The sequence below is a fragment of the Microcaecilia unicolor genome, chromosome 1 (assembly GCF_901765095.1).
Source record: "Microcaecilia unicolor chromosome 1, aMicUni1.1, whole genome shotgun sequence".
Classification (NCBI taxonomy): Eukaryota; Metazoa; Chordata; class Amphibia; order Gymnophiona; family Siphonopidae; genus Microcaecilia; species Microcaecilia unicolor.
Genome location: NC_044031.1, coordinates 732,795,811 through 732,821,809, shown reverse-complemented (window position 1 = coordinate 732,821,809; position 25,999 = coordinate 732,795,811). Strand labels below are relative to the sequence as shown.

The 25,999-nt window shown below is 43.8% G+C and overlaps 1 protein-coding gene across 3 annotated transcripts in view; it reads right to left on the bottom strand.

The window, feature by feature from the left end:
- The window catches only part of FURIN (furin, paired basic amino acid cleaving enzyme), a 336,167-nt gene that overhangs the window by 56,147 nt on the left and 254,021 nt on the right, over positions 1-25,999 (bottom strand). For all 3 annotated transcript variants that reach the window (XM_030189649.1, XM_030189650.1, XM_030189651.1), the window contains exons 10-12: positions 23,853-23,953; positions 20,504-20,607; positions 7,974-8,091 (exon numbers count right to left, since the gene is read on the bottom strand). In XM_030189649.1, the coding sequence (XP_030045509.1) occupies positions 7,974-8,091; positions 20,504-20,607; positions 23,853-23,953 (323 nt within the window). The remainder of the gene's footprint in view (positions 1-7,973; positions 8,092-20,503; positions 20,608-23,852; positions 23,954-25,999) is intronic.

Here is a 25,999-nt window from a genome sequence, read left to right as displayed (position 1 = left end):
CTATTACAGAATCGGCGTTCAGTATCAAGGTGTTCAGTTATAGAACTGCTCTCGTTGTGTTAAAGGTACCCACATGGTTTGTGATGCGAGCTATTTGAAAACTGCCATTAGAGACCACAGGGCCCATCTAAAATGACCAATTTCATTCTTGGTGCAATGTTATATAGACTGCAGCTATCTCACACCATGACCTATTTGAGCACTTCCTTTCACTGAAGAAATGTTTTTTTTTTCTTACGCATTCTTTATATCTGAGGTATTTGTGAGCTGGAATGGGGCTGTGCAGGAGGCCAAAAAGGAGTGGACCTGGCAATCATGAGCATACAAAGCAGCATTTGGGCCCACCAACCACAGGGAGAGCCCCTTTTATAACAGAGCACCCATGAAAAAAAAAGTAAAAAACACAGCATGTTTTTTAAATAAAAGTAATGTGTATGTGCTTCTATAAAACAGGTTCCCAGAACTAGCCACAACAGAGCACAAATTTCTCTAAACAGGGGCGGAGACAGTGGTCATGGTCGAGGCCCCTGGCCAGTAAAGGTCATTGGGGCCCCACACTGCCCACCATCCCACCGCTGCCCCCTCCCCCCACCGCCACAGTTGCCACCTCCCTCCCACACACTATAGACCCCTAAACCACACACTACAGCCCTCCCCGGTGGTCCTACCTTGAAGGGACCTGGTGGTCTAGTGGCTTCTTCAGATCCAGAAAAGAACCCCACTCTTTCTTGCCCGCTGTTGCTACTGTGCCTGGCGTCACTGTGTTTTCAAAATGGCTGCAGAGACTTCCCATGGTAGTCTTGCGAGACTGCTACAGGAAGTCTCGGCAACCATTTTTAAAACACGGAGCGAGGCAGAGTAGCAGCAGCGGGCAAGGAGGAGTGGAATTCTTTCCTGCCCCCGTAGAGGCCACTAGACCACCAGGGCCTTCAAGGTAGGACCGCCGGGGAGGGCTGTACTGTGCAGTGGCGGGCAACAGGACAGAGCCTCTGGGCCCCCTACAGCCATTGGGCCCTTGGACACTGCCCAGTTGCCCGAATGCTCAGTCCACCCCTATGTCAAAGTTACTCCTTGCTCCAAGGCAGGTGCAACTGTATGAATGTATGCGTGCGTATCTCACAACTCTGCCCCTGATAAGCCCAAGTGCCACCTTTGAGAAGGTCTACACAAGGGGGGGGGGGGGGGGGGTGGAAATTCTATCAATGGTGCTCCAAATTCGGCAATGACTGGCATTCTATAATGGGTGTTCTGGGATCGGCATCCTTTACAGAATAGTGCCGGGAGTTGCACTCAACTTTGGGTGCGAGGTGTTGCACCAATTGAAACCAGGTAGAAATCCCAGTGCGGATCCCCTGCATTCTGTAACACTGTGTGCATTTTAACAGAATGACCCCAGCCCACCCATGGCCACACACACCCCTTTCGCCGATCCTCACGGAACACTTGTGTGCTATTTTATAAATGGGCAGATAAGTGTGTTTTTGTGTGGAACTGCCGTTTCTGCCCCGTTTTAGTGCCTTGCATTCATTCATTAAAATGCTTTTTTCGTGGCACGGAATTAGTGGCTAACATTTGGTGCCATATACAGAATTTCCCCCAGGCTTTGTAAAAAGTACACAAACCTTTGCAATTTTAACTATTTTCTCCATATAAAATACATATCACACACAAAAAGTGTTTCTGAGTTTCTGACCGGTAAAAGGTCTCCTCTCTCACCTTCACTATTTAACATCTCAATGCAACCTTAGCAGACTATTTAGCTCACTTCAGTTCTAGTTTTATATATCTGAGGATGATATCACAGTGTTAATACCTTTTACTTCAGGTAATTTTATTTATTTCTTCATACTTGTATCCCGCAAACGAGTTTCGGTTCAATGTGGCTTACATTTCACAGTTATTAGAGATTACATTGATTCAATTACATTTACAAGGTTGTACGATACTGTGTTTTACAGTGGTTGGCAAGATAACTATGTCTTTCTTATCTTAAATGAAAAGATGTGTTAGTTAGAGGTTGTGTTGTATATTGTTGTTTCAGAATGATTCATGCCATGGGATTAATGTGTTGCATTGTTTACGGGTGGTTGACGCTCATTCAAGTTGAAACTAAAGAAAAAAACTAAGTTTCTCTGGATTGGTCCTCTGACCTTTGTGAGAGATAATCCTATTATTAAGTTTGATAATCTTGATTTAACCTTTGAGGCAGTTCCGAGAGTTCTAGGTATGGAATTAGACAGCCCACTTTCTTTTAGTACTCTGATTACTAAGGTGGTTAGAAAATCTCTCTTACTTAAAAAAAAGCTTCAGATCATCTGTAAATACTTTGAACCAGTGATTTCTCATCTAGTAATGCAGTGGATTTTTGTAACTCCATTTACATGGGCTATACGAAATCTTTAATAATGAAGTTAGACAGTACAAAATGCCATAGTTAAGAGTCATTTTTTTCCAGAAAATAAATATGCTTCTCTCTCTCCCTTCATTTTACAGTTACTGGTTGCCAGTGGAGGCTAGATTGCAATTTAAGGTTCTGGTTTTGACCTTCAAAGCTTTTCATGGGGATTCCCCGGATTATTTAATTGATCATTTCATTTATTTTAATAGGAACCATGGAAGAGTTACTAGAAATCTTTTTTTCCTACTGTTCATAAAGTAAAGGCTTTGCATCCTCTAGTCTTCATTGACTTATCAGGAAGCTTCCAGCTGGAATCCTCTTCCTCCTTTGTTAAGGCATGTAACATAGTAACATAGTAAATGACTGCAGAAAAAAACCTGCATGGTCCATCCGGTCTGCCCAACAAGATAAACTCATATGTGCTACTTTTTGTGTATACCCTACTTTGATTTGTACCTGTCCTCTTCAGGGCACAGACCGTATAAGTCTGCCCAGCACTATCCCCGCCTCCCGCCACCGGCTCTGCCACCCAATCTCGGCTAAGCTCCGTAGGATCCATTCCTTCTGAACAGGATTCCTTTATGTTTATCCCACGCGTGTTTGAATTCTGTTACCGTTTTCATTTCCACCACTTCCCGCGGGAGGGCATTCCAAGCATCCACTACTCTCTCCATGAAAAAATACTTCCTGACATTTTTCTTGAGTCTGCCCCCCTTCAATCTCATTTCATGTCCTCTCGTTCTACTGCCTTCGCACCTCCGGAAAAGGTTCGTTTGCGGATTAATACTGTTCAAATATTTGAACGTCTGTATCATATCACCCCTGTTTCTCCTTTCTTCCAGAGTATACATGTTCAGGTCAGCAAGTCTCTCCTCATACGTCTTGTAACGCAAATCCCTTACCATTCTCGTAGCTTTTCTTTGCACCGCTTCAATTCTTTTTACATCCTTCGCAAGGTACGGCCTCCAAAACTGAACACAATACTCCAGGTGGGGCCTCACCAACGACTTATACAGGGGCATCAATACCTCCTTTCTTCTGCTGGTCACACCTCTCTCTATACAGCCTAACAACCTTCTAGCTACGGCCACCGCCTTGTCACACTGTTTCGTCACCTTCAGATCATTATTTTGAGTTTGGAAATTATTAAAGACTTCTCTTTTTAGAAAATGTGTTTCTTAACCTACAGATACTGTATATGATTTCAAGATTGTGACTACTCTGTATAATTATCTGCAGTATGCTCTTCTTCATGTTATCTGCTCAGAACTTGTTGGTTGTAGCGGGGTATAATGTAATGCAATTTTCCTCATTTTATGTACCTGATACAATCCTGCCTGCCAACAGAAAATAATCTCTCTATATAAAAGGCAACCCCAACGTTCTGAAGCCTCCACGGAAGTTGAGGCGCCCGAGATATCCGGTGTGCCCTGGAGTGTCTGCACCGCCCTCGCGTCAAAACGTCATGACGTCGAGGGCGGAGCTATGACTCGAGGCCCGAACCCGAAACGCCACAGCGAACTAACAAGGCAAGTAGCTCGGAGGGACGGAGGGAGGGGGCCCCTTGCTAGCGCCCGTTTCATTGCCCTCAGAAACGGGTATTTTTCCTAGTGTTCTATAAAAAGTATCCCCAGAATGATTAGTTGTCTGATAAAAAAAACAAAAAAAGAAACCAGGGCTGACCTAAGGCAAGAGTTAGGTGAGACACTGGTTCGGGGCGCCAAAAGCCTGCCTCACTGGCTCATCCCTCATAATGGTGAGAGCATGTTCCTTTGCTATCAAAAGCTGGCTCAGGGTGCCAGGACTCCTTGAGCCAGCCCTGGTATACAAACTCAAGCTGGAGGAAGCAGCAATATCTTGTAGAGGGAAAGATCAACACCAGTGCTTAGCATCATATATTTCACCTACTGAAATTAGTTTAGGACACAGAGAGGAATCAAGTAAGGGAAAGATACTGTTGGCATAGGCAGTGGAATGGGATGGGCCACGGGGGCTATGGCCCTACCAATATTTTGCACAACACAGCATTAGGCAAGTGGAAAGCTTGGGGGTGAGACTGTAGATTAGTTTGTTTAGCTCCTCCAACCAAATATGCGTTCCACTGTCCCTGGTTAAAGGAACATGTAAATCAGAAAAGAAAAAACAACCACCTTTTTTTTTTGCCTGTGACCCCAGCCCTACCTCTCTCCACACCAACTTCAGCCATTGGTTGACAAGGCTGCTGCAGGCCCTGCCTCCCACTGTGCCCACCATATCAAGATACAGCACCCTGTTGGCCCATGTGGGCTGATGTCACTCTCTTTTTTTTTTTTTTTTAATTGGGCTGCTGTAATTTCAACCCCAAACGAGGATTTTGCAACCCCTTTTGGGAACCGCTGCACTAGCAGATTTTCCTACTAGTATCCATGGGGAAAAAGTACATCTGGCTCAAAGTGTCTTTTGTTGACATATTTCGCTGAAACCCATGACTTAGCATTCATCAGTTTTTTTCTTACAAATATAAAGAAAACTTCAATAACCCAGATCACACCAAGAACTCAAGACCTAGTCCCTCAAGCAGCTCCCCCCCCCCCCCCAAACAAAAGAGAAACAAACAGCTGCAAAGTTAAAAATATGCTGTGCCTTACAAAAGGCTTACTGAATCTTTGCAAAATGATGAATGTGGAGTCAAAGGGGCTTCTGTGTCCAGCCCTCAAACCATTTCCATCTCCTCTGAAAGGACTTTCTGTCCCTGGCACTGACAGAACACTCACTTTTCAGCAAGGAACCAAAAAAGCAAAACAACCCCTGACATGTTCTACAGTGCTGTTTATCAGGTTACTGCAGCAGTTAAGCCACATTCCAAAAGAGAGTTATAATTAGTTACCTAGCTGGGGATAAACAAATCAGTTTTATTATACTACAGTCTGGAGGGCTGAGGAAAATGTATACTGCAGAACTGAACTTCATTAACCCTCAAAGGTCTAGTGAACTGCCCAAATTCTAAAAGCAGCAAAAAAAACCTGTAACCCTGTGGAATTTAGATGCTTGTTTGAAGGTTAGCAACCAAATTACTGTGCCCAAATGAGTGTGATCTGTGCCACAGATCAATTCTCCTTAGAAAAACAGAAATGAAAAGGCAGCTGGTAGGTGTATGAGGACTTTAGAAGAACACAACTTTCCCCCAGAACTGCTAGCAAGCAATAAACTCCCTGAACCCATACGCCAGGCCCCCTCCCTGCCCATCTTCAAATCCTTGCTCAAAGCCCACCTCTTCAATGTCGCCTTCGGCACCTAACCACCTACCTCTATTCAGGAAATCTAGACTGCCCCAACTTGACATTTCGCCCGTTAGATTGTAAGCTCCTTTGAGCAGGGACTATCCTTTTTGTTAAACTGTACAGCGCTGCGTAACCCTAGTAGCGCTCTAGAAATGTTAAGTAGTAGTAGTCTTGGTTGGAAACAATAATTTGTCAGATATGGAAAAGAATTACATTGAGAAAACATCTCCAGAGGAGGAACACAAGTCTGAATCTGCAAAAACTAAAGGATATGCAACATGCCCAAGTAATGGATAATTGCATAAGGTGTTAAACCTCAGTAGCTGCTTTGAATGTGCAATGGTTTGTCCACAGTTACAATTAATTTGTAAAGTAAAACAGACTGAAAACCAGCATTACTGGCCAGGACAAATGAAATACAGGAACTGTAGGTTAATGTCAGCATGAGTCTGGGTCAAAACCCTGGCAGAGTTATCAAGAGGAACTAAAGAATAAATCCTTCAGCATAGTTCATATAAGAATTTTTATTGTGTGCTCGTATCACTTTAAGGACTAGCGTCGACCAATCAGGTCTTCAGCATTGTCCATTTTCTTTCAATCACTGCACACTTTTTAAAAACAATTTTTTTTCCATTTTCAAAGTGCTCAATTTGTTTTAAAGTTCAAGGTGAAAAATAATGAATTTCAGATTGTCGTACGACTTACCTTAAGCAGTTCCTGGGTCCTGGACATGGACCATGTTTTGCACACTGCTTTATTTATCTGTATTATGCAGAAGGGAAAAAAACGGGTGACTGACGGAGACAGAAAATATTGTTCACTGGGTGCTTTGAAAAAGTGGCATGCGAAACATGGTCCATGTCGGGACCCAGGAACAGCTTTAAAAGTTAGGTCATACGACAATTTGAAATTCATTATTTTTCACCTTGAAGTTTAAAAAATTGAGCACTTTGAAAATGGAAAAAGTTTTTTTTTTTTTTTTTTTTTTTAAAGTGTGCAACGATTGAAAGAAAATGGACAACATTGAAGACCTGATTGGTCAGTGCTAGTCCTTAAAGTGATATGAGCACACAATAAAAATTCTTATATGAACTATGCTGAAGGATTTATTCTTTAGTTCCTCTTGATAACTCTGCCAGGGTTTTGACCCAGACTCATGCTGACATTAACCTACAGTTCCTGTATTTCATTTGCCTTGGCCAGTAATGCTGATAAATCTATGTTTAGAACTGTGATTAAAAACCCAGTTTGCTCTGAAGGAATATTCTTTAGTTCCTGTTGTGGATTTTCTCCTTTCAGAGAGTACCTATTGTAATCCTCTAGTTTTTTTTTTTTTTGGTATTGACTGAGAGATATCAAGAGGCCAGGGCTCTGTGACCTTGGCGTAATCAGGTTTCTTGTGTTAATAAATAGAAAAGTTTAAAAATTAACATTTGAAAAAGAAAACAAAGAAAAAAAAAAAAAAAGAACCATGACTGGAAATTACAACTGATTAACATCATTCTAAAAAGAAAAAACTACATGTCAGTACACTCAAGTCCACAATATGAAGGGAAAAACCCTAAGACTCAACAAAATAACTTTAGAATAAAATTAAGATTAAGCAGTGAGGTCTACATTGGAGCTCATCTTGTGCCATTGGATTGGCTCAGATAAAGCTAGGCACAGCATTGGAAGGACAATTGGGGGGGGGGGGGGGGGGAGGGGATATAAAGAGAGGAGGTATATTGGGGTCCAGTGTGGATATTTAAATGAGGAGTGGCCTAGTGGTTAGGGTGGTGGACTTTGGTCCTGGGGAACTGAGGAACCGAGTTCGATTCCCACTTCAGGCACAGGCAGCTCCTTGTGACTCTGGGCAAGTCACTTAACCCTCCATTGCCCCAGGTACAAATAAGTACCTGTATACAATATGTAAGCCGCATTAAGCCTACCATGAGTGGGAAAGCGCGGGGTAAAAATGTAACAAAAATAAAATAAAAAAAATAAAGTATTACATATATGCACACAGTCAATAATTCACAAATATTTATATGGTTAACTCTAAAGCTAACGGCATATATAAATAGCTATCTTAAATGGATAACTTATCTGTTTAAGTTTAGGACAGAATGTTCAGCAGCCCTATTTAAAACAGACACGTGGATGTCATTTGCTTGTCTTCATGTCGAGATTACCTCACACACATTCATTTCTTCATTTCTGCACACAGCACATCACTTTGGCTCTATACCAGCAAGGGATGACACACTCTCTCAGCTGCAAGCAACTGCATAGATACAGAGGTTTTTAAGTAAATGTGCAGAATGGTCACTCACTTGGGTTCGGTGAGAATGTCAATGACACACTTTCTCTGTGGTCCTACAGTGGTCCAGTTCTTGGCAAGACTGACCATAGCTCCAGCGTCCAGGAGGCCGTATCCATAGGAGTGGCTAACTGTAGATACAGAAGAGCACAAATCAGAGTGAAAAGTAAAATTTACCTTTGAAAAGCAAAGCTTTTGGGTGGAAAATCTCTCTTTCTACTATTAACCATTTGTATACCATTACCAGCACTGTAGAGATATGCATAAGAGGCAGTGCTTGCTCCTTGGTGTTTATAATGTAGTGAAGACAAACTTACAAGATACAGTGAAAAACAAATAAAAGGCATGGAGTTAAAACTGCATGGCTCTGATTGGGAAGCATTACTCTAAATGGGTTATAGATGGGATCGAGGAAGGGAGAACTAAATGGAGGAAAGCTGCAAGAAATGAAGAATCTTAAGAATCGGTATCAGAAAAACAGCCAGTGAGGTCAGGGGTGGGTGAGTTTCTATATGAGGTAGATCTGACCCTAAAAAGTAACTCCCACTCTTCAAGCATCTCTTTTCAGAGCAGGTTAAACATTTTTTTAAACAAATGGTGAACCAGAAAACATTTGAAAATTAATTCTTTAAGCGCTCAAGGTAAGACTTCTGTAGAGTTCTGGTCTTCATATTTGGTTTTCTGTTAACTGTTTTGTTTTGGAAAAGATGTTCATGCCAGAATTCTGGCACCTTCTCTGCATTTCTGAAGTAATATGGCAGCAAAATGTACAACATTTTAATCTCAATGCAATAAAACTAGACAATCAAAAGTTGCCCAGAGGTGACTCACTGGATGTGGCCATGGAACCTCTGAAGAAACCTTCTTCCCTCAGGCAGAACTCAGTCTCTGCATGTCTGTCAGTACCCTATATGAAGTGCTTCATACATGGGATCTGTCCTAACATACATTTTAATGGGGTGAGGGGTTAAGACAGAAATTGCTGCCAGGTTATGATAATGAAAGCAGCAGTATAGACAGGCACAAAGAAAATGGTGCCAAGAATAAAACAGCAAGGAATGAAAAGTACTGTGTATAATTTTTCTTCATAGAGGAGAGAAATAAGTTATATTTTAAATTCAAATATCTAATAGTGAAACAATGGACAGGGAATGTCCTCAGAGAGGAGGTGACAGACAGAGTGATAGTGAGGATTGTGTTGATTAGAAGACACTTAGGTTTGGAGGGTTGTTTTTTTTTTTTTTTTTTTAATAAACACAAGAGTATGGAGGGGAATAATTGGGGATGGGGAGGAAAAGAACTCTATGGAAGGATACTATATTTACTGAAAGGCAAAAAGTGTAAAGACTTTTCTTTATTTTATAGATGAAAATAAAAATGAAAGGGCCACAATACAGAGACTGTAATTACATCGTTACTTAATGACCTTCATTATTGCTTTTGAAGCTAGCAAAATTGTTTTAGCTGTTTCACTAGATCTGTTGGCAGTATTAGACCTCGTTGATCATTCTCTGCTTTTAACTAGACTCCATTCTATTGGAATCGGGGTCAGCTCTGAATTAGAAACATAGAAACATGATGGCAGATAAAAGCCAAATGGCCCATCCAGTCTGCCCATCCTCTGTAACTCCTAACTCGTTCTTTTCCTAAGCGATCCCAAGTGCTTATCCAATTAATTCCAGTGTTTCCTAGGTAGTCGTTCTTATACTGTTCATTTTCATGCCGATTCCTCTCTTCCTCAAAAGCTAGTATCTGGTATTCCTCAGGGATCAGTACTATCACCATTGCTTTCTAACACTCTTCTTGAGCCCTTTGGCCACAGTAATACAGGATGTAGGATTACTGCCCATTATTATGCAGATAATATTCTGCTCAATTCATACTAATTCTCATAATGCAGACCTTTCTGCTACATAGCATTGTCTGCAGTTGGTTACTTCTTGGCTTTATGAAAACAAATTAGTTCTAAATCCATCAAAGACTATTGTATGCTGGTTTAAACATTCAACTCCTCCACCGGTTCTGGCCCCTACTATAGTGAACTCTAAACTTCAACTTGTTGACTCATTTAAACATTTGGGTGTCCACCTGGATAACCACTTATCATTTCAGATGCATATTGCTATGGATTTTAAACAATGTTTCTTCATTTTTAGTCAATTCCATTCTGTTCGCTCACTTCTCGATTCCTCTGTTCAAAACACAATTCTTTGCGCACTTATTCTTTCAAGATTAGATTACTGTAATATAAGTTCTGGTTTACCTCAGGCTACTATTAAATGGCTCCAAACAGTACTGCAATAAAGATTCTTTGTCATGACCACGCCACCACTTTACTTATCCGCTATCATTGGCTCTCACTCCATTTTTATTATCAGTTCAAAATCTTGACCATTGTTCATAAATTGTTGTATTCTGGTATCCCACACCTTTTCTCTCAATTACGCTCACATAAACCATCTTGGCATTTACATTCATCTTCTGAAGTTTTATTTTCTTTACCAAGTCCTTTGCATGCTTGTTTAGAAAGCACATGTCATTTTGGCAATTCATTCCCTCAGATCCAAGTTTTGAAATTCATTGCCCCAGGACATTAGGGCAGAACTGACATTTATGAGTTTCAAAATTAAACTGAAAACTTATTTTTTTCTCAAGCTTTTTCTACTTAACCTGAGTGGTATAACAGAGATCTGCCTGCAATCTAACAGAAAGATTATGATTGGTTGGTTGTTATGATTCATTGTCTTTTATTTTTGTTCATTTATGTTGGTGTTCCAGTTTTATGGGTCTTTTCTTTTCTATGGCACACTTTTCTTTACTGTATTCTATGAATTTTGTACACCATTTTAATGTACCCTGGTATTAAGAATGGTATAGCGAATTTTGATTAAACCATAAATCACGTGATGGCTGAACCCACAAATCCCACAAAAGGAGCAATGAGAAAACAAAAAGTGGGAAACGAAAAAAGGCTCAAACAATGGGACTTAAAAATAAGGCAATACTTTAATTTATATAACACATAAAATAGTTAATTTATAACAGACAAACTCAGCTGTTGCATAAAAGATTGGATACAGCGCCGCGTTTAGCCCCAAAAAGCCTGCCTCAGGAGTCTTATAGATGTTTGTCCGTAAAAGTAAAACAACTTCAAATAAACAATGTGGAATGGTCTTTAAAAAGATCTTGAGAGAAAACAAAATCAACTTCAAGCAAATCTCTGAAACAAAGATGGAGAAAAATATTCCTCTGTGAACTGTATGAAGTGGTTCCCACCATTCACTAGCGTTTTTCTCATAAACCATAACAGGGGCTGATGGATGGCTAATGAATTTTTTTTTCTCCTTCCAATCAAGAACTAGGATCAGTTACTGTAAATACATAAAATTAGCGTATTACTGGGACTTGTAGAAACGCTACTGTAAGAATTTCTGTACAACAAGTTGGATTTAAACTTGATTTTACGATGGCATTACCACAGCACTGTTACAATTTTTCTCTTATTATCTTCTCCTAAAAGAGCATGGTAAGGAACAGAAAAAAAATGGATGCTGAGAAGACGGAGAAAGCAAGAGACAGCGCAAGCCCGGATCCCAGGTGGTGAGCTGATGGAAGCAGTAAGAGGTGGCACTAGGTTGGAAAAAGCTTGCGGGGGAAGTGATGGGACTACTCCACTATTCACTTGGCAAAACTGTATGCCTAGTGGTATGGCTCATCTGCTCTTACCCTGTAAAAAAATTATACTAAAATATTGGAAGTGACAGGATCTATTCTTCTAAATTGACTTATACACCCTCTAATCAGGTGTGTACACAAGAACAAAAACAGAAGGGCAGATTTTACTGACGTGTCACACTACCTGCTAATTAATGAAAGCAGGCGTGAAGCAGATTTTGGCATACATTATTGCAGGACAGGGCAGAGCAAGTTCTTCTAAGAGATTAACTTTGCTTACGCAAATCAACCAGACCTGTAGCACAGAAGCAAATGTTTTCCCGCACGTAATCAGAAAAACACCTGGAGCTGTGGTGTACATTGCTACTGCTGCTACCACCTAAACAAACTGACTTCTTTCAGGAACTGGAGAAAAGATTAAGTGACATCAGGATATATCTTTTCTCTTGTATAGTCATAGAGTTTGTGATCAGCAAAGATTTGACACTGATGGACACTGTACTCTGGCCATAACCGTCTCTAACAGCCCTCCAGCTCCACCACTCCTACCTTCTCACCCCATGATTACAAAGGATAGATAACCGTAGTGGAACAGCCTCACCTTGAGCTCAAGTGTTTAAAGCACAGAAGTAGAAAGGCTGACGGCACGGGGTTTGAATGCTATTTCTAGTAGTAAGCAAACTTGCACAAGTTGCTTAACAGCCATGACTGAAGGAAAGCTCAGGCATGGATAATGGTGTCATCTGAAAATGGTATTACTATTACCTCAGTCTGACTGCTAATATGCCAGCTGGATGGCGGTCCACTGTCATATACTTTCCTCCAAGACAGTACTCTCCCAACTTTTATCCAATATGTCCCCATCTTAAAATTTTAAAATTCACGTAACCTCAGATGATGAAAACAAAGAAAACAAAACAACAAAAAAAGACCCTCCGTCCCTTCCCATCCCTCACCCGTATGAAAGCAACAGCAGTAGCAATCTGCATAATGGCAGTGTGTGCTCAATGACCCCAGCAGTCTGCATGGATTTCTCAGTCTAACAGGAGGCCTACACAAGAGGAAGAAGCAAGGCCTGTGAACATTCAGGGGGTAATTTTATAACTACGCATCTATGTTGCAGTTATTTTATAAAGGAAAATAGGCTGTCTACTTTCCTTTATAGGGAAAGGGAAATGGGACTTAATATACGGCCTTTCTGTGGTATTTTGCAGCTACATTCAAAGCGGTTTACATATATTCAGGTACTTATTTTGTACCTGGGGCAATGGAGGGTTATGTGCCTTGCCCACAGTCACAAGACGCTGCAGTGGGAATCGAACCCAGTTCCCCAGGATCAAAGTCCGCTGCACTAACCACTAGGCTACTCCATGTATGTGCATGTAACCAGGTATAAATGCAAATACATGCTTAGGTGCGAGCACTTATACTAGCCACAGAGCTGGCATCTAAGTGGGTGCGCATGCCAGAAACATGTACATAACTTGTAGTATTCTACAAGTTATATGCATAAGTGTGAATCCTATCCATGCTTCATCCAAACTCCACCTATGCGCAGGTAAGTAAAGCGAAGATACTTACCTGTAGCAGATATTCTCAGAGGACAGAAGGCTTCATATTCTCACAAGTGGGTGACGCCAATCTGTGTCGCCCAGTCCGGCATTTTGCCAAAACTAAAAAGAGAGCTTTATGGAGCAAGAGTCATGCTCCACCACGCATGCGTAAGTGCCTTTCCATCTGTAGCGTGAATGCAGTCTCTTCAGTTTAATACTAAAGCAAAAAATAAAGTAAAAATAACCAAGGAGACAACTCTAAGGGGAGGTGGGAGGAATTGTGAGAATATGAAGCCTGCTGTCCTCGGAGAATACCTGATACAAGTAAGTATCTTCACTTTTTCCGAGGACAAGCAGGATTCTATCTTCTCACAAATGGGGAATTCCTAGCATCCAGGCTCACCGAAAACAACAAATATTGGTCAATTGGGCCTCGCAACAACGAGGACATAACCGAGATTAACCTGAAACTATATACAGTGCAGCCTGGAACAGAATAAAACGGGCCTAGGAGGGTGGAGTTGGATTCTACTACTACTACTTATCATTTCTATAGCGCTACAAGACATACATACATACACCATACATAAAAAGAAAGTCCCTGCTCAAAGAGCTTACAATCTAGATAAGACAGGTAAACAGACAGAACAATAAGGGTAAGGGAATAAAGAGGTGAGGATAAAAGGACAGGGCAAGTGAGTAGTGGTTAGGAGTCAAAAGCAGTGGGCTTTTAAGTTTGGACTTGAAAACGGCTAAAGACGGGGCTAGATGTACAGGCTCAGGTAGTCTATTCCAGGCGAGAGGTGCAGCAAGATAAAAGGAACGGAGTCTGGAATTAGCAGTAGAGGAGAAGGGGACAGATTCTAGACCCCAAACAGATTCTGCAACACTGATAGTCCAAACCAACTATCGCATCAGGTATCCTGCTCAAGGCAGCAGTAAGATATGAATGTGTGGACTGAAGACCACGTCGCAGCCTTGCAAATTTCTTCAATGGAGGCTGACTTTAAGTGAGCTACTGAAGCAGCCATGGCTTTGACATCATGAGCCGTGACATGACCCTCCAAGGCCAGTCCAGCCTGGGCATAAGTGAAGGAAATGCAATCTGCCAGCCAAATTGAAATGGTGCGTTTCCCAATTGCGACCCCCATCCTGTTGAGATCAAAAGAAACAAAAAGCTGGGCGGACTGTCTGTTGGGCCTTGTCCGCTCCATGTAGTAGGCCAATCCATGGTGTGAGAACACCTGCTACAAATACCTTTGCTTTTTCCGAGGACAAGCAGGTCTTCTTATTCTCACATCTACGAATCCCTAGCTACCAGGCTCAGTGAAAACAAGCAAGCTAGGACAATTTTGTCTCAAAATGTCGAGACAAAAACGTCAATCAACCTGAAACTATATACATACTAGCTGTGTAGGTGCAGCCTGGAACAGAATAAAATGGGGATTAGGAGGGTGGAGTTGGATTCTAGACACCAAACAAATTCTGCAGAACTGCTTGTCTGAACCAACTGTCGCGTTGGGTATCCTGATCAAGAGTAGTGGGATGTGAATGTGTGAACTGAAGACCATGTTGCAGTCTTGCAGATCTCCTCTACGGGCTAATCTCAAGTGGGCTACCAGTGCAGCCATGGCTCTGACTGAGTGAGCTGTGACATCTCCCTGCTGAGTCAGTCCAGCCTGGGCATAAGCAAAGGAGATACAATATGCTATCCAATTTGAAAGTGTACGTTTGCCAATGGCCACCCCCAATTTGTTGGGGCCAAGAGAAACAAAAAAGTGGGTGGACTATCTATGGGCTTGAATCTGCTCCAAGTAGAAGGCTCGCTTGCTGTCTAAAGTATGCATTACACGTTTGCCAGGATGGGCATGTGGTTTTGGGAAAAATGTTGGTAGAACAACTGACTGATTAAGATGGAACTCCAACACCACCTTAGGAAGGAACTTAGAGTGTGGGCGGAGAACTACTCTGTTATGATGAAATTTAGTATGCAGTGGATGAGCTATCAGGGCTTGGAGCTCACCGACTCTGCGAACTGAAGTGACTCACCACCAGAAACTTAACTTTCCAGGTCAAAAATTTCAGATAACAGGTATTCAGAGGCTCAAAAGGAGCTTTCATCAGCTGGGTGAGGACTATGTTGAGATCCCATGACACAGTGGGAGGTTTGGTAGCAGGCTTTGTTAGCAACAAACCTCTCATGAAGCGATCAACTAAGGCTGTACAGAGACGGACTCACCTCCTACATGGTGATAAAGGCCAATTGCACTGAAGAGAACCCTTACAGTGTTGGTTTTCAAACCAGACTCAGAAACATGTAGGAGGTACTCAAGCAGTTTTTGTGTAGGGCAAGAGAAGGGATCTAAGGCCTTGCCCTTACAACAGACGGCAAACCTCCTCTACTTAATAAGAGTAACACCTCTTAATGGAATCTTTCCTGGAAGTCAGCAAGACATGAGAGACACCCACTGGCAATCCCAGGGGTTCAAGTTCTACACTCTCAACTACAAGCTGTGAGGGCCAGAGATTGGAGGTTGGGATGAAGAAGGGAATCCTCATTCTGTGGGTCAGAAAACAGTCCAATCTCCACAGCTCTTCGAAGGACAACTCCAGAAGAAGAGGGAACCAGATCTGTCACAGCCACTAAGGAGCGATCAGAATCATGGTTCCATGGTCTTGCCTGAGTTTCAGTAAAGTCTTCTCTATGAGAGGAATGGGAGGAAACTAATATAGGAGTCCTCATCCTCAATGCAGGAGAAAAGCATCTGATGCTAGTTTGCCATGTGACCCAAAGCCTACAGCAGAACTGAGAGACTTTGTTGTTCAGATGAGTCGCAAAAAGATTCACCAAGGGGGTGCCCCACTCTCGGAAGAAATTCTGGACTACACCCATGTTAAGAGACCACTCGTGCAGTTAAAATATCCTGCTCAGTCAGTTTGCCAGCCAGTTGTTCTTGCTGGGAAGGTAAGTGGCACGAAAGGCCCACACCCTGAAGCAGAGCCCACCGTCACATGCCCAATGCTTCCTAACACAAGGGGTAGGAACCCGTACATCCCTGCTTGTTGACATAACACATTGCAACCTGGTTGTCTGTTTGAATGAGAACAATTTCGTTCTGGAGTCAATCTCTGAAAACCTTTAGAGCCTTCCATACAGCCCAGAGTGCGAGGAGACTGACGTCCAGCTACATGAGCTCTCAAACCCTGGATGGATACATCCATTGTCAACACATTCTGAGGTGGTGGAATTTGGAATGGAAGGTCAAATTGGACCTGACTGTCCACCAGAGAATGGTGTGAGCCAACACCGGGGGAATACGAATGACATCCATTAGGTTCCCTGTCACCTGAGACCACTGGGAAACTAATGTCCACTAAGCCGCATCCACTCTTGCCCATCAATCTCAACAGTTGCCAAGCTGAAACCTGCTGGCTGCTGTGGACCTGCCAGGCAATTGTTACTAAGGTATCTACTCTTGCCTGAGGAAGGAAGGCCTGAGCCTGCACTGTATCGAGCAGTGCTCCTATGTATTCCAATTGGCGGACTGGATGTAGGTGGGATTTGGGGTAGTTGATAAACCGAGAAGCTCCAGCACCTGAATAGTTAGGCGCATGGACTCCATCCTGAGATGTGATCTTGACTATCCAATTGTCTAGGTAGGGAAACATATACCCCCAGTCAGGACAGATACGCTGCGACTACCACCAGACACTTGGTAAAAATTCTGGGGTCATACATCAGGCCAAAGGGCAGAACAGGATACTGGAAATTGGGTTTCCCCACGTGAAATCTGAAATACTTCCTGTGACATGGAAGTATTGAAATGTGAGTATAGGTGTCCTTTAAGTCCAGAGAGCATAGCCAATCGTTTTCCTGAATTGGAGAAAGAAGGGTGCCCAGGGAAATCATCGTGAACTTTTCTTTGACCAGAAATTTGTTCAGGGCCCTTAGATCTAGGATGGACCAGAATCCCCCCCATCTTTATGACCACAGGGAAGTACTTAGAATAGAATTCCTGCCCTTCTTCCCCTGGTGGCATGGGTTCAACCACTTGGGCCTGAAGACAGACACTCTCAGTGGGCAATTTAGTACATATCAAATCAGTGTGTATCCGAGATGAACTATTTCAAGAACCCACTGGTCGGAGGTTAAAAGGGGCCATTGTATTAATAAAAAGTGAGCCTCTCTCCGACCAGTAAGCTGTCTGGGACTGATACTCATTGAGCAGCTATGCTCTGCTGCAGCTAGTCAAAAGGCCATGACCTGCTTTCACTGGGGATCTGGCTGGGACTTCTGAGGATGGGGCTGGCGAGGCCTGGGATGCTGGGTCTGAGTCACCTGAGCACAACGAGTAGGCGGGAACCTACGCTATGAGAGTAATAGGGTCGCTGCCTAGGACCGCTGGAACATCTTGTTGAAGATGATGCAGATAGAGAATGCCGAGTGTGTGAACAGTGTCCATATGTTTTTTTTTAATGAGGTCAGCGACCTCTTCCACTTTCTCTCCAAACAAATTGTCCCCTACCAATCTCTCTTGAACTGCCAGTCTGAGGTCAGAGCCAGAGCCAGGAGAGTCTACGCATCCCCACACCCATGCCAGAGAGTCTGGACACAACATGAGAAGTATGATAGGTGCCCCTGGCCAGATAATGCCTACACTCCATCTACTTATTGGCCAGCTGGTGAAGCTCTGCGGCCTGCTCTGAAAAGAGTGTCCACCAGACTCAGTGTAGTGTTCACTAAAGACTCCAAGTAAAGGTTCATGTAGAGCTGGTAGGACTGGATGCAAGTAATGAGCACTGCAGCCTGAAAAGTCTCTCTCCCAAATGAACCCAAGGTTCTGGCCTCCTGCTCTGGGGGCGCTGAGGCACTAGACCAAGCACTCTTGGCCCATTTGAGAGTAGATTCAACAACCATGGAGTGGTGAAGCAGCTGTGCCCTCTTGAATCCGGGAGCCTTCTGGATACGATACTGTATATCCACCTTCTTGGGTGCAACCTGCACTCTGAGGGGCGGTTCCCAGCTCTAAACAGTGTGTCCTTAAGGATAGGGAGCAATGGAACAGTGACCCCTTCCTTAGGCGGAGTCTTTAAAGCCCAGGACAGACATTTCTGCCCTAGGCTCCTCCGTCTCCAACTTAAATGGGATGGCTGCTGTCATCTCCCTAACAAAACTAATGAGAGTGCCTCTGGTGGAGATTTATGTCTCTTGAGGAGCAGAGGGATGTGGATCATCATCTGACTCCCAAGAACAGTTTCAATCAGACTCTTCCACATAATCTGAGGCAGCTGAATAAGTCTGCACTGACCACAACATGATAGCATGAGGTCCACACCCCAAAGAGCCCTGAGGTACAGCTATACTCTCAGACTCCAGGGAAGCTTCCTCCCCTGATGTCGAGAGCGGTACTGCATGTCCAGATGTCAACACCTTGCGAGGTGCTAAAGTCGAAGATCTGGGCACCAGCACCAATGGCGCCTCAGAGAGGGCCTGGGGATGTTCCACTGGTGGTGCAAGCACCCTCGATGTCCGAGTGGGAGGCCCCTGCAGTAACTGCACCGGCTCCTCTTGGAGCATGCTGCAGAACTGCTCATCGAAGGTGAACATTGGCAAAGGCATGGGAGCCAGGGAAGAGGCTGAAAAGGTGTTGGTGCCAAACTGGTGAAGGAGACTGGGCCACTCAATGACTTGCACACCAGCACCTCTTTTAAGGAGAGGGAGTGCCTCCCCAAGTTGGTCAGAGACTCTGATGTCCCGGTGCTCCTGTAACCGTGATTGTCGAGAACATAGGTGCTTATGCTTCTTGAGCTTCCCTCGATACATACAGCTTTGATCCCTCAGTGCCGACAAGGACAACTCCAAACCTGTGAAAGTCCTTGGTGTCGAGTCCGATGCTGACCGATCCCAGGGCCTGCTATCAGCACCCAGTGTCGAGACAGATGGCGACCCACTCAATGCTAATGCACTCCCAGTGGATGCTGAAGTCTGAGCAGTCATGGAGGTCGATGCCGCCCATACCAAAATTGATGTTCCGGCCTTCATGGAGCTGGAAAGTTGCTCTCTTTGAGCCAGTCTCACCCGCTGAGTTCTCACTGCATTTTGAAACAGATCACAATCAGAGGGGACATGATCTGGCCCAAGATACCCGATGCACCAGTTGTTCGGGTCCTTGTCAGAAATTACCTGTTTACATTGGGCGCACCTCTTGAAGCCACTGGGGGTCTCAGAAGAGACACTGAAAAAAGAATCTATGCCAAATTAAACGCCTCAATCTTTAACTCTCAAAAAGGGTTGTGTTCAAATTGAGGTTGGGGATGCAGCCACACCCAAAAATAAAGAAAACATAAAACGGACCAAAAAAAAATCCCTAAAAAAATACAAGGGGTTGGGAAAAACAAAAACATGAAAAAAATCTGACAAACAAAGAAAAGAAATCCACATGGGAAGGTACTTGAGAAAAAATTAGCAGAGCATGAGAACAGAACATGAGAACGCGTCCTCTCAGCTCAGAGGAAAAAAACAAGACTGAAGGACTTGCGCAGGAAGGCACCAGCACATGTGTGGTGGGACAATGCTAGAAGCTTCTACATTACTTGCTAGTCCGCAACCACACTGGTTCTGTCGGATGATGTCACTAGATGTGAGAATAAAAAGGCTTCCATGTCCTCGGAGAATATTAGAGCCTGTTTTACAGACTTACCCCCCTCACTGACTCATGGGCCTAATACTGACTTCTACTACTTGGCATAGGCCACAGTGGAAGTTGGGGAGCAGTCCTCTATCTATGCCACTATCCACCAATGACCCCCCCCCCCCCTTTACCCTCCCATTTGGGGTCTTGACTTACAGTTTGGGACTCACTACTCTTTAGATCTTTCTAAAAGTTCTTCCACATGAGAAAGAACCACAAAAAGGAAATGATAAAGATTTCCTATCCCATTGCACTTTTCCTCTCAAACACAGAATTGGGTCTACAGCCCTCTCTCCTGATTTAACTGATGTGAACGACTGCAACACAATCACCTTCTATTTCAAATATTCCAGCTGTTTCCAGCCAACCTAGGAGGATGCTATTCCTCACAAGCTGAGTCCCTCTGCTTTACCTTTGTGATAAAGTTGTAGAACTATTACTAGCAAAAGAACAGAGATTCAGGTGCTCAGGATGAGGCCTTGATGTTTAATGCCCTTAGTTATGATAAATTTGATTCAATTTTATTTCTCTGGACAATATCTACAGAAGAACACATCTGTTTCAAAATTTCATTTCCCGAATGACACCTGCTTTTTAGTTCCATTTGTGTTTTTTTTTGTTACCTTTGCGGCCTACTCCATTGGTGATCCAGTCATTGGCATTCAGGTGAGCTGGCTTAGAGGTGTGGACAACCAAGTGCTGCATATCCCTCCAGGTGAGGTTCTTACTGTGGTAAAAAGTAAATTGTTAGGTTAACACTCCAGTCACTACATTCATTAACAAGAGCCAGATCTGAACTACTACTACTACTACTATTTAACATTTCTAAAGCACTACTAGGGTTACGCAGCGCTGTACAATTTAACACAGAAGGCCAGTCCCTGCTCAAAGAGCTTACAATCTAAAGGACAAATGTACAGTCAGTCAAGTAGGGGCAGACAAATTGGGGCAGTCTAGATTTCCTGAAAGGTATAAAGGTTAGGTGCCGAAGGCAACATTGAAGAGGTGGGCTTTGAGCAAGGATTTGAAGATGGGGAGGGAGGGGGCTTGGCGTATGGGGCTCAGGAAGTTTATTCCAAGCATAGGGTAAAGCGAGGCAGAATGGGCGGAGCCTGGAGTTGGCGGTGGTGGAGAAGGGTACTGAGAGGAGGGATTTGTCCTGTGAGTGGAGGTTTCGGGCAGGGACGTAAGGGGAGATGAGGGTAGAGAGGTAATGAGGGGCTGCAGACTGAGTGTATTTGTAGGTAAGAAGGAGAAGCTTGAACTGTATGCGGTATCTGATCGGAAGCCAGTGAAGTGACCTGAGGAGAGGGGTGATATGAGTATATCGGTTCAGGCGGAATATAAGACGTGCAGCAGAGTTCTGAACGGATTGAAGGGGGGGATAGATGGTTAAGTGGGAGGACAGTGAGGAGTAGGTTGCAGTAGTCAAGGCGAGAGGTAATGAGAGTGTGGATGAGCGTGGTGTGCTCAGAGAGGAAAGGGCGAATTTTGCTGATGTTAAAGAGGAAGAAGCGACAGGTCTTGGCTGTCTGCTGGATATGCGTAGAGAAGGAGAGGGAGGAGCCAAAGATGACTCCGAGGTTGCGGGCAGATGAGACGGGGAGGATGAGGGTGTTATGTAGGCGGATTTCCCAGATAATAAATTACCTGAAACAAGGTTGCCCACCAGAACTATCCGCAAGCAAAATATTCTGTTCTCTGTCTAGGGGAAGGGGGAAAACCTTGGCTATGGCCCTACATGCCACTATTTTGGTCAGAGAGAGAGCTGAGAAATCAGGCTGATATATATATTAGCTTTATTATGGATAATATAAAAAAATACATACAAAATAGAAATTTGGCAAAGCTTTGGCTGAACAAAAATACTGGCAGTAATTCTTACAACTATATTCTCACACCACACACATTTCTTACTGGTTGCTAGGTAAACTTGCACAACTGATTAGAATGCAATAACTATGTTACGAGGTAGTATGGTAATTAGCAGCTTCTTTCCCGACCAAGGTTATGACTAACACCAGCCTTATGCTCAGGTAATCACCACTCGCTAACCCAGACTAATAGGAGATAGATCACTGTGTCTCTCACCAGGCAACCTCCGGGGACGCCTCTCAGGAGTAGCACAGGTTACACTTCCCAGACTCAAGGTGAGAGATCAGCGAGTCTTCGTCAGAGCCACAGGCACTCTGCAGCAGTCAGCAAAGGCACAGGTCACACCTTGTAGGTAGCTGAATCACACGGTACTCTTCCATATACACAGTTCATCAGTTGGTGGACCTTCTTAGGTCACTGGTCTTCTTTCCACCTCCACCTTCTTCCACGGATTCCGACTAACTAACTCCCCAACTCTTCCCGCTCTTCCAGCGCCTCTCGGTCAGGTGATACCAATTATCCTCTTGTTTTTTTCTTTGTGACCTTGGAAATGGTAACTTCTAGTGCCATGCATGCCTCCCTTCTCATCATCTCCGAGATAGAAGGGGAATAATTGGAGCACAGAGTGTTCTTGGCTTCAGCAAGCCTGTCAGTGATTTTCCCACAAACTGAAGCTGACTCTGACACAGAGATGTGCAGGTCAGAGGTTTGCAGCAGCCATCTTCTAGTAACAAGATGTCATAGGCTTGTATAGGCCAAGACCAGCAAGGGAGACACAGGGACATACCCCTACAGTTATCAACTGAGATCGAGAGCGAAGGAAGAGGAGAAATGGGTTTTGGTGGAAAGACGATAAGCTCGGTCTTGGCCATATTCAGTTTCAGGTGGCGGTTGGACATCCATGCAGCAATGTTGGATAAGCAGGCCGATACCTTGGCCTGGGTCTCCGCGGTGATCTGGTGTGGAGAGATACAGCTGGGTGTCATCAGCATAAAGATGATACTGGAAACCATGAGATGAGATCAGTGAGCCCAGGGAAGAGGTGTAGATTGAAAAAAGAAGAGGTCCAAGGACAGATCTCTGGGGAACACCAACAGATAGGGGGATAGGGGTGGAGGAAGATCCATGAGAGTGTACTCTGAAGGTGCGGTGGGAGAGATAGGAGGAGAACCAGGAGAGGACAGAGACCTGGAACCCAAATGAGGACAGTGTGGCAAGAAGTAAATCATGATTGACAGTGTCAAAAGCGGCGGATAGATCAAGGAGGATGAGGATGGAGTAGTGGCCTCTGGATTTGGCAAGGAACAGATCATTACAGACTTTAGAGAGTGCTGTTTCTGTCGAGTGTAGAGGGCGAAAACTAATGATTAAGAAGCCTATAGGTAGAGGTAATAGTTACAAAAGTCCCACATCAGGGCACTCTGCCAATTCACAGCTCACTAATACTAATGCCAACCTATAGTAAGACTTTTCACATTCATTAATATGAACTCACAATGTCTTCAGGTTGTTTTTTTATTTTAAATAAGGCCTCCACGTCTAAAGCAATGTTCTCTCCAGGAAGTTTTGCCAGCTGGATGGCATTACATAGTAGCCTGATGGGAGAAGGGGAGTACTGTGCTGTATTATAAAATTTTCACTTCAGTTAGCTGGGTGGTCAGTAAAATCACCTGGCATGCTCATTCAAAAGATCTTGGGAAGCACACTATAAAGCAACTTCCAATCAGAGAAGTCCCACTTCTCTGAATATTTTTATAGGTGCATACAAATGTACCAGCACCCCCCCCCCTCCAAAAAAAAGGTGTCTGCATTTCCTAAGTAGGTCCCTGTTCCTTTCAGGGCAGCCACAAGAATAAGAATATACAATGATACACATTGTCATGAAGCACTACTGTGCACTCCATAGCTCTCATAAAGGCAGGAAAAGATAAATAGTTTGATGAATGAAAAACATTTAATTTATATTGCACAAGTTCTGCTAGCTGCTATTTTGAGCCACAGTCTGGCGCATGGTGATTAAGTCTTTGTGAAAGCCTCTGCTGTTCAGTGGTTAAAAAAAGACACCCCTCTGGTATGTTTTCTGCACCTAATACTCACTTTGCTTCCAGAGCCAGAGCAATTATTCCAGCTGCTAAGGGTGCGGAGGCCGAAGTTCCTGTGTGAGAGACTGTGCATTTCTGTCTCAGATCTGTTGTTACCTAAAACAGGCAGGTGAAAGAGGTCAAATATTGCTTCCCTTCCATCTCCAAAATCATTTGCTCAAAGCAGATGCAAGTTTAAGAACATACAGCCTATGTAATGGTGCCACAGTACATCTCTGCGACCAAAATGTATGACAACCATGACATTTAACTGTTACAAAACCAACAGAACACAGGTAGACAAACCACAGCACCTGCCATCACAGAACCCTTCATGATAGCCAAGCATTGTGTCCTATAAAAAGACTTTCATGACAGGATGAGTGTAGCTTGCAGAATGTAGACTATGGTGCAATTCTATAAATTGGTGCCATATTCAGGCACCCTTTTTGGATGTTTTTCGTTTTAGAAAACAAGCCCCATAGGGTTTTCTAACACCAGGGCTTTAATGCCAGGTCTGAAGAATTAACTTACTCTTCTGCATCTAGCATCATTGAGAATTTCACGCCAGTTACATCTCTTTACTGCCATCATCATTTTTTTTCTGCTTGGGGCTGGGGATGAGTAGCCAAGAGGGAAGGGCGCAGAAATGAACAGTAAAGCACTGGACTGCAGACATTCAAATAAGTCAGAAATAGGACCACAAAATCCTCACAGGTTTTTTTTTCTGATACAGCTACACTGACTATTGTTGGAAGTTCCTCAGAGGGTACAGTTTTATTCCTCCTTCGCTTTTATGAACATAATTGATGGTTTAGCACTGAAGTATATGTCAGCATATACTCCATTTGAATGTTTGACGCAGGCATCCTTGCTGACACACAGCTGTTAAGTCTTATTTTTTATGCTGTTTTATTGATTTCCAAGCCTGAACTGTCCTCCATGTTATGCAATTTTATGAATCCAGATTCTTTTGTTTCCAGACTTGCAAAGAAAAACACAAACATTGCAATGAGAGCACACTCTTTAAACCAAACGGCTGCACGAGTCATGTAAAGTCAAAGCTACAGCCCACTCACTAAATCCTCAAGGGAGAATGTGCAGCAGAGTAACCCAGTTAGAAACCAAAGGCAGCATTCTAGACGAAGTTTCTAGCAATCTTAAATTTTGACTGAAGGCTTAATAAAGTTGGTAAAACTAGTAAAAAGGCCCATTTCTGGAAGAAATGAAACAGGCGCTAGCAAGGTTGTCCTCGGAGTGTGTATGTTTGAGAGAGTGTGTGTGAGAGTGACTGTGTGAGAGAGAGAGAGAGAGAGAGTGAATGTGCGAGTGTGTGTGTGTGACAGAGAGAGAGTGAGACTGGGTGCAAGTGCGTCTGTGAGAGAGAGAGAGAGAGTGTGTGTGTATGTGTGTGAAATTGAGAGTGTGCCAGGGGCGCCCCCCCTCCGAGTTCCAGGGTCGTCCCCTCCCTCCGAGTTCCAGGGTCGTCCCCTCCCTCAGAGTTTCAGGGTCCCCCCTCCGTCTGAGTTCCAGGGTCCCCCCTCTGTCCCTCCCTCCCTCCCAGTTCCAGGTTCGTCGTCCCTCCCTTCCTCCCTCCCTTCCAGTTCTAGGCCCCCTCCCTATGAATTTTAAAAATCATCTTCCTTACCTTGTTGGGGTTACGTCGGCCGCCTGCAGCGGTAAAAGGCATGCAGGCTCAGCCCTTCTCTCTCTCTCTCAGCTGTGGTCCCGCCCTAATTTCCTGTGTCCGCAAGGGCGGGACCACAGCTGAGAGAGAGAGAAGGGCCGAGCCTGCACGTGTTTTACCGCTGCTGCCGTCCACCGTAACCCTGACTTGGTAAGTGAAGATGACTTTTAAAAATCAGAGGGAGGGAGGGAGGAAGGGAGGGACGACGACACCCTCATGCGTGTGACGAACCAGGAAGTATGCTAACGTCACAACAGGAGATGGATACAGCGTTACAGGTAGCACGAACCCTACAACCCATCTCTGCCACGGAGTCAGCTTCAGAACGTTGGAGGTGCTTTTTATTATAGTAGATATGTACATATTTTATATATCTTTTTTTGGACATCTATAAACCTCCCATCTGCTCAGACAGGGGCATGTTTTCTTTTTAAATTATATCACAATATCTGACTTACATGGGATTCTAATTAAAC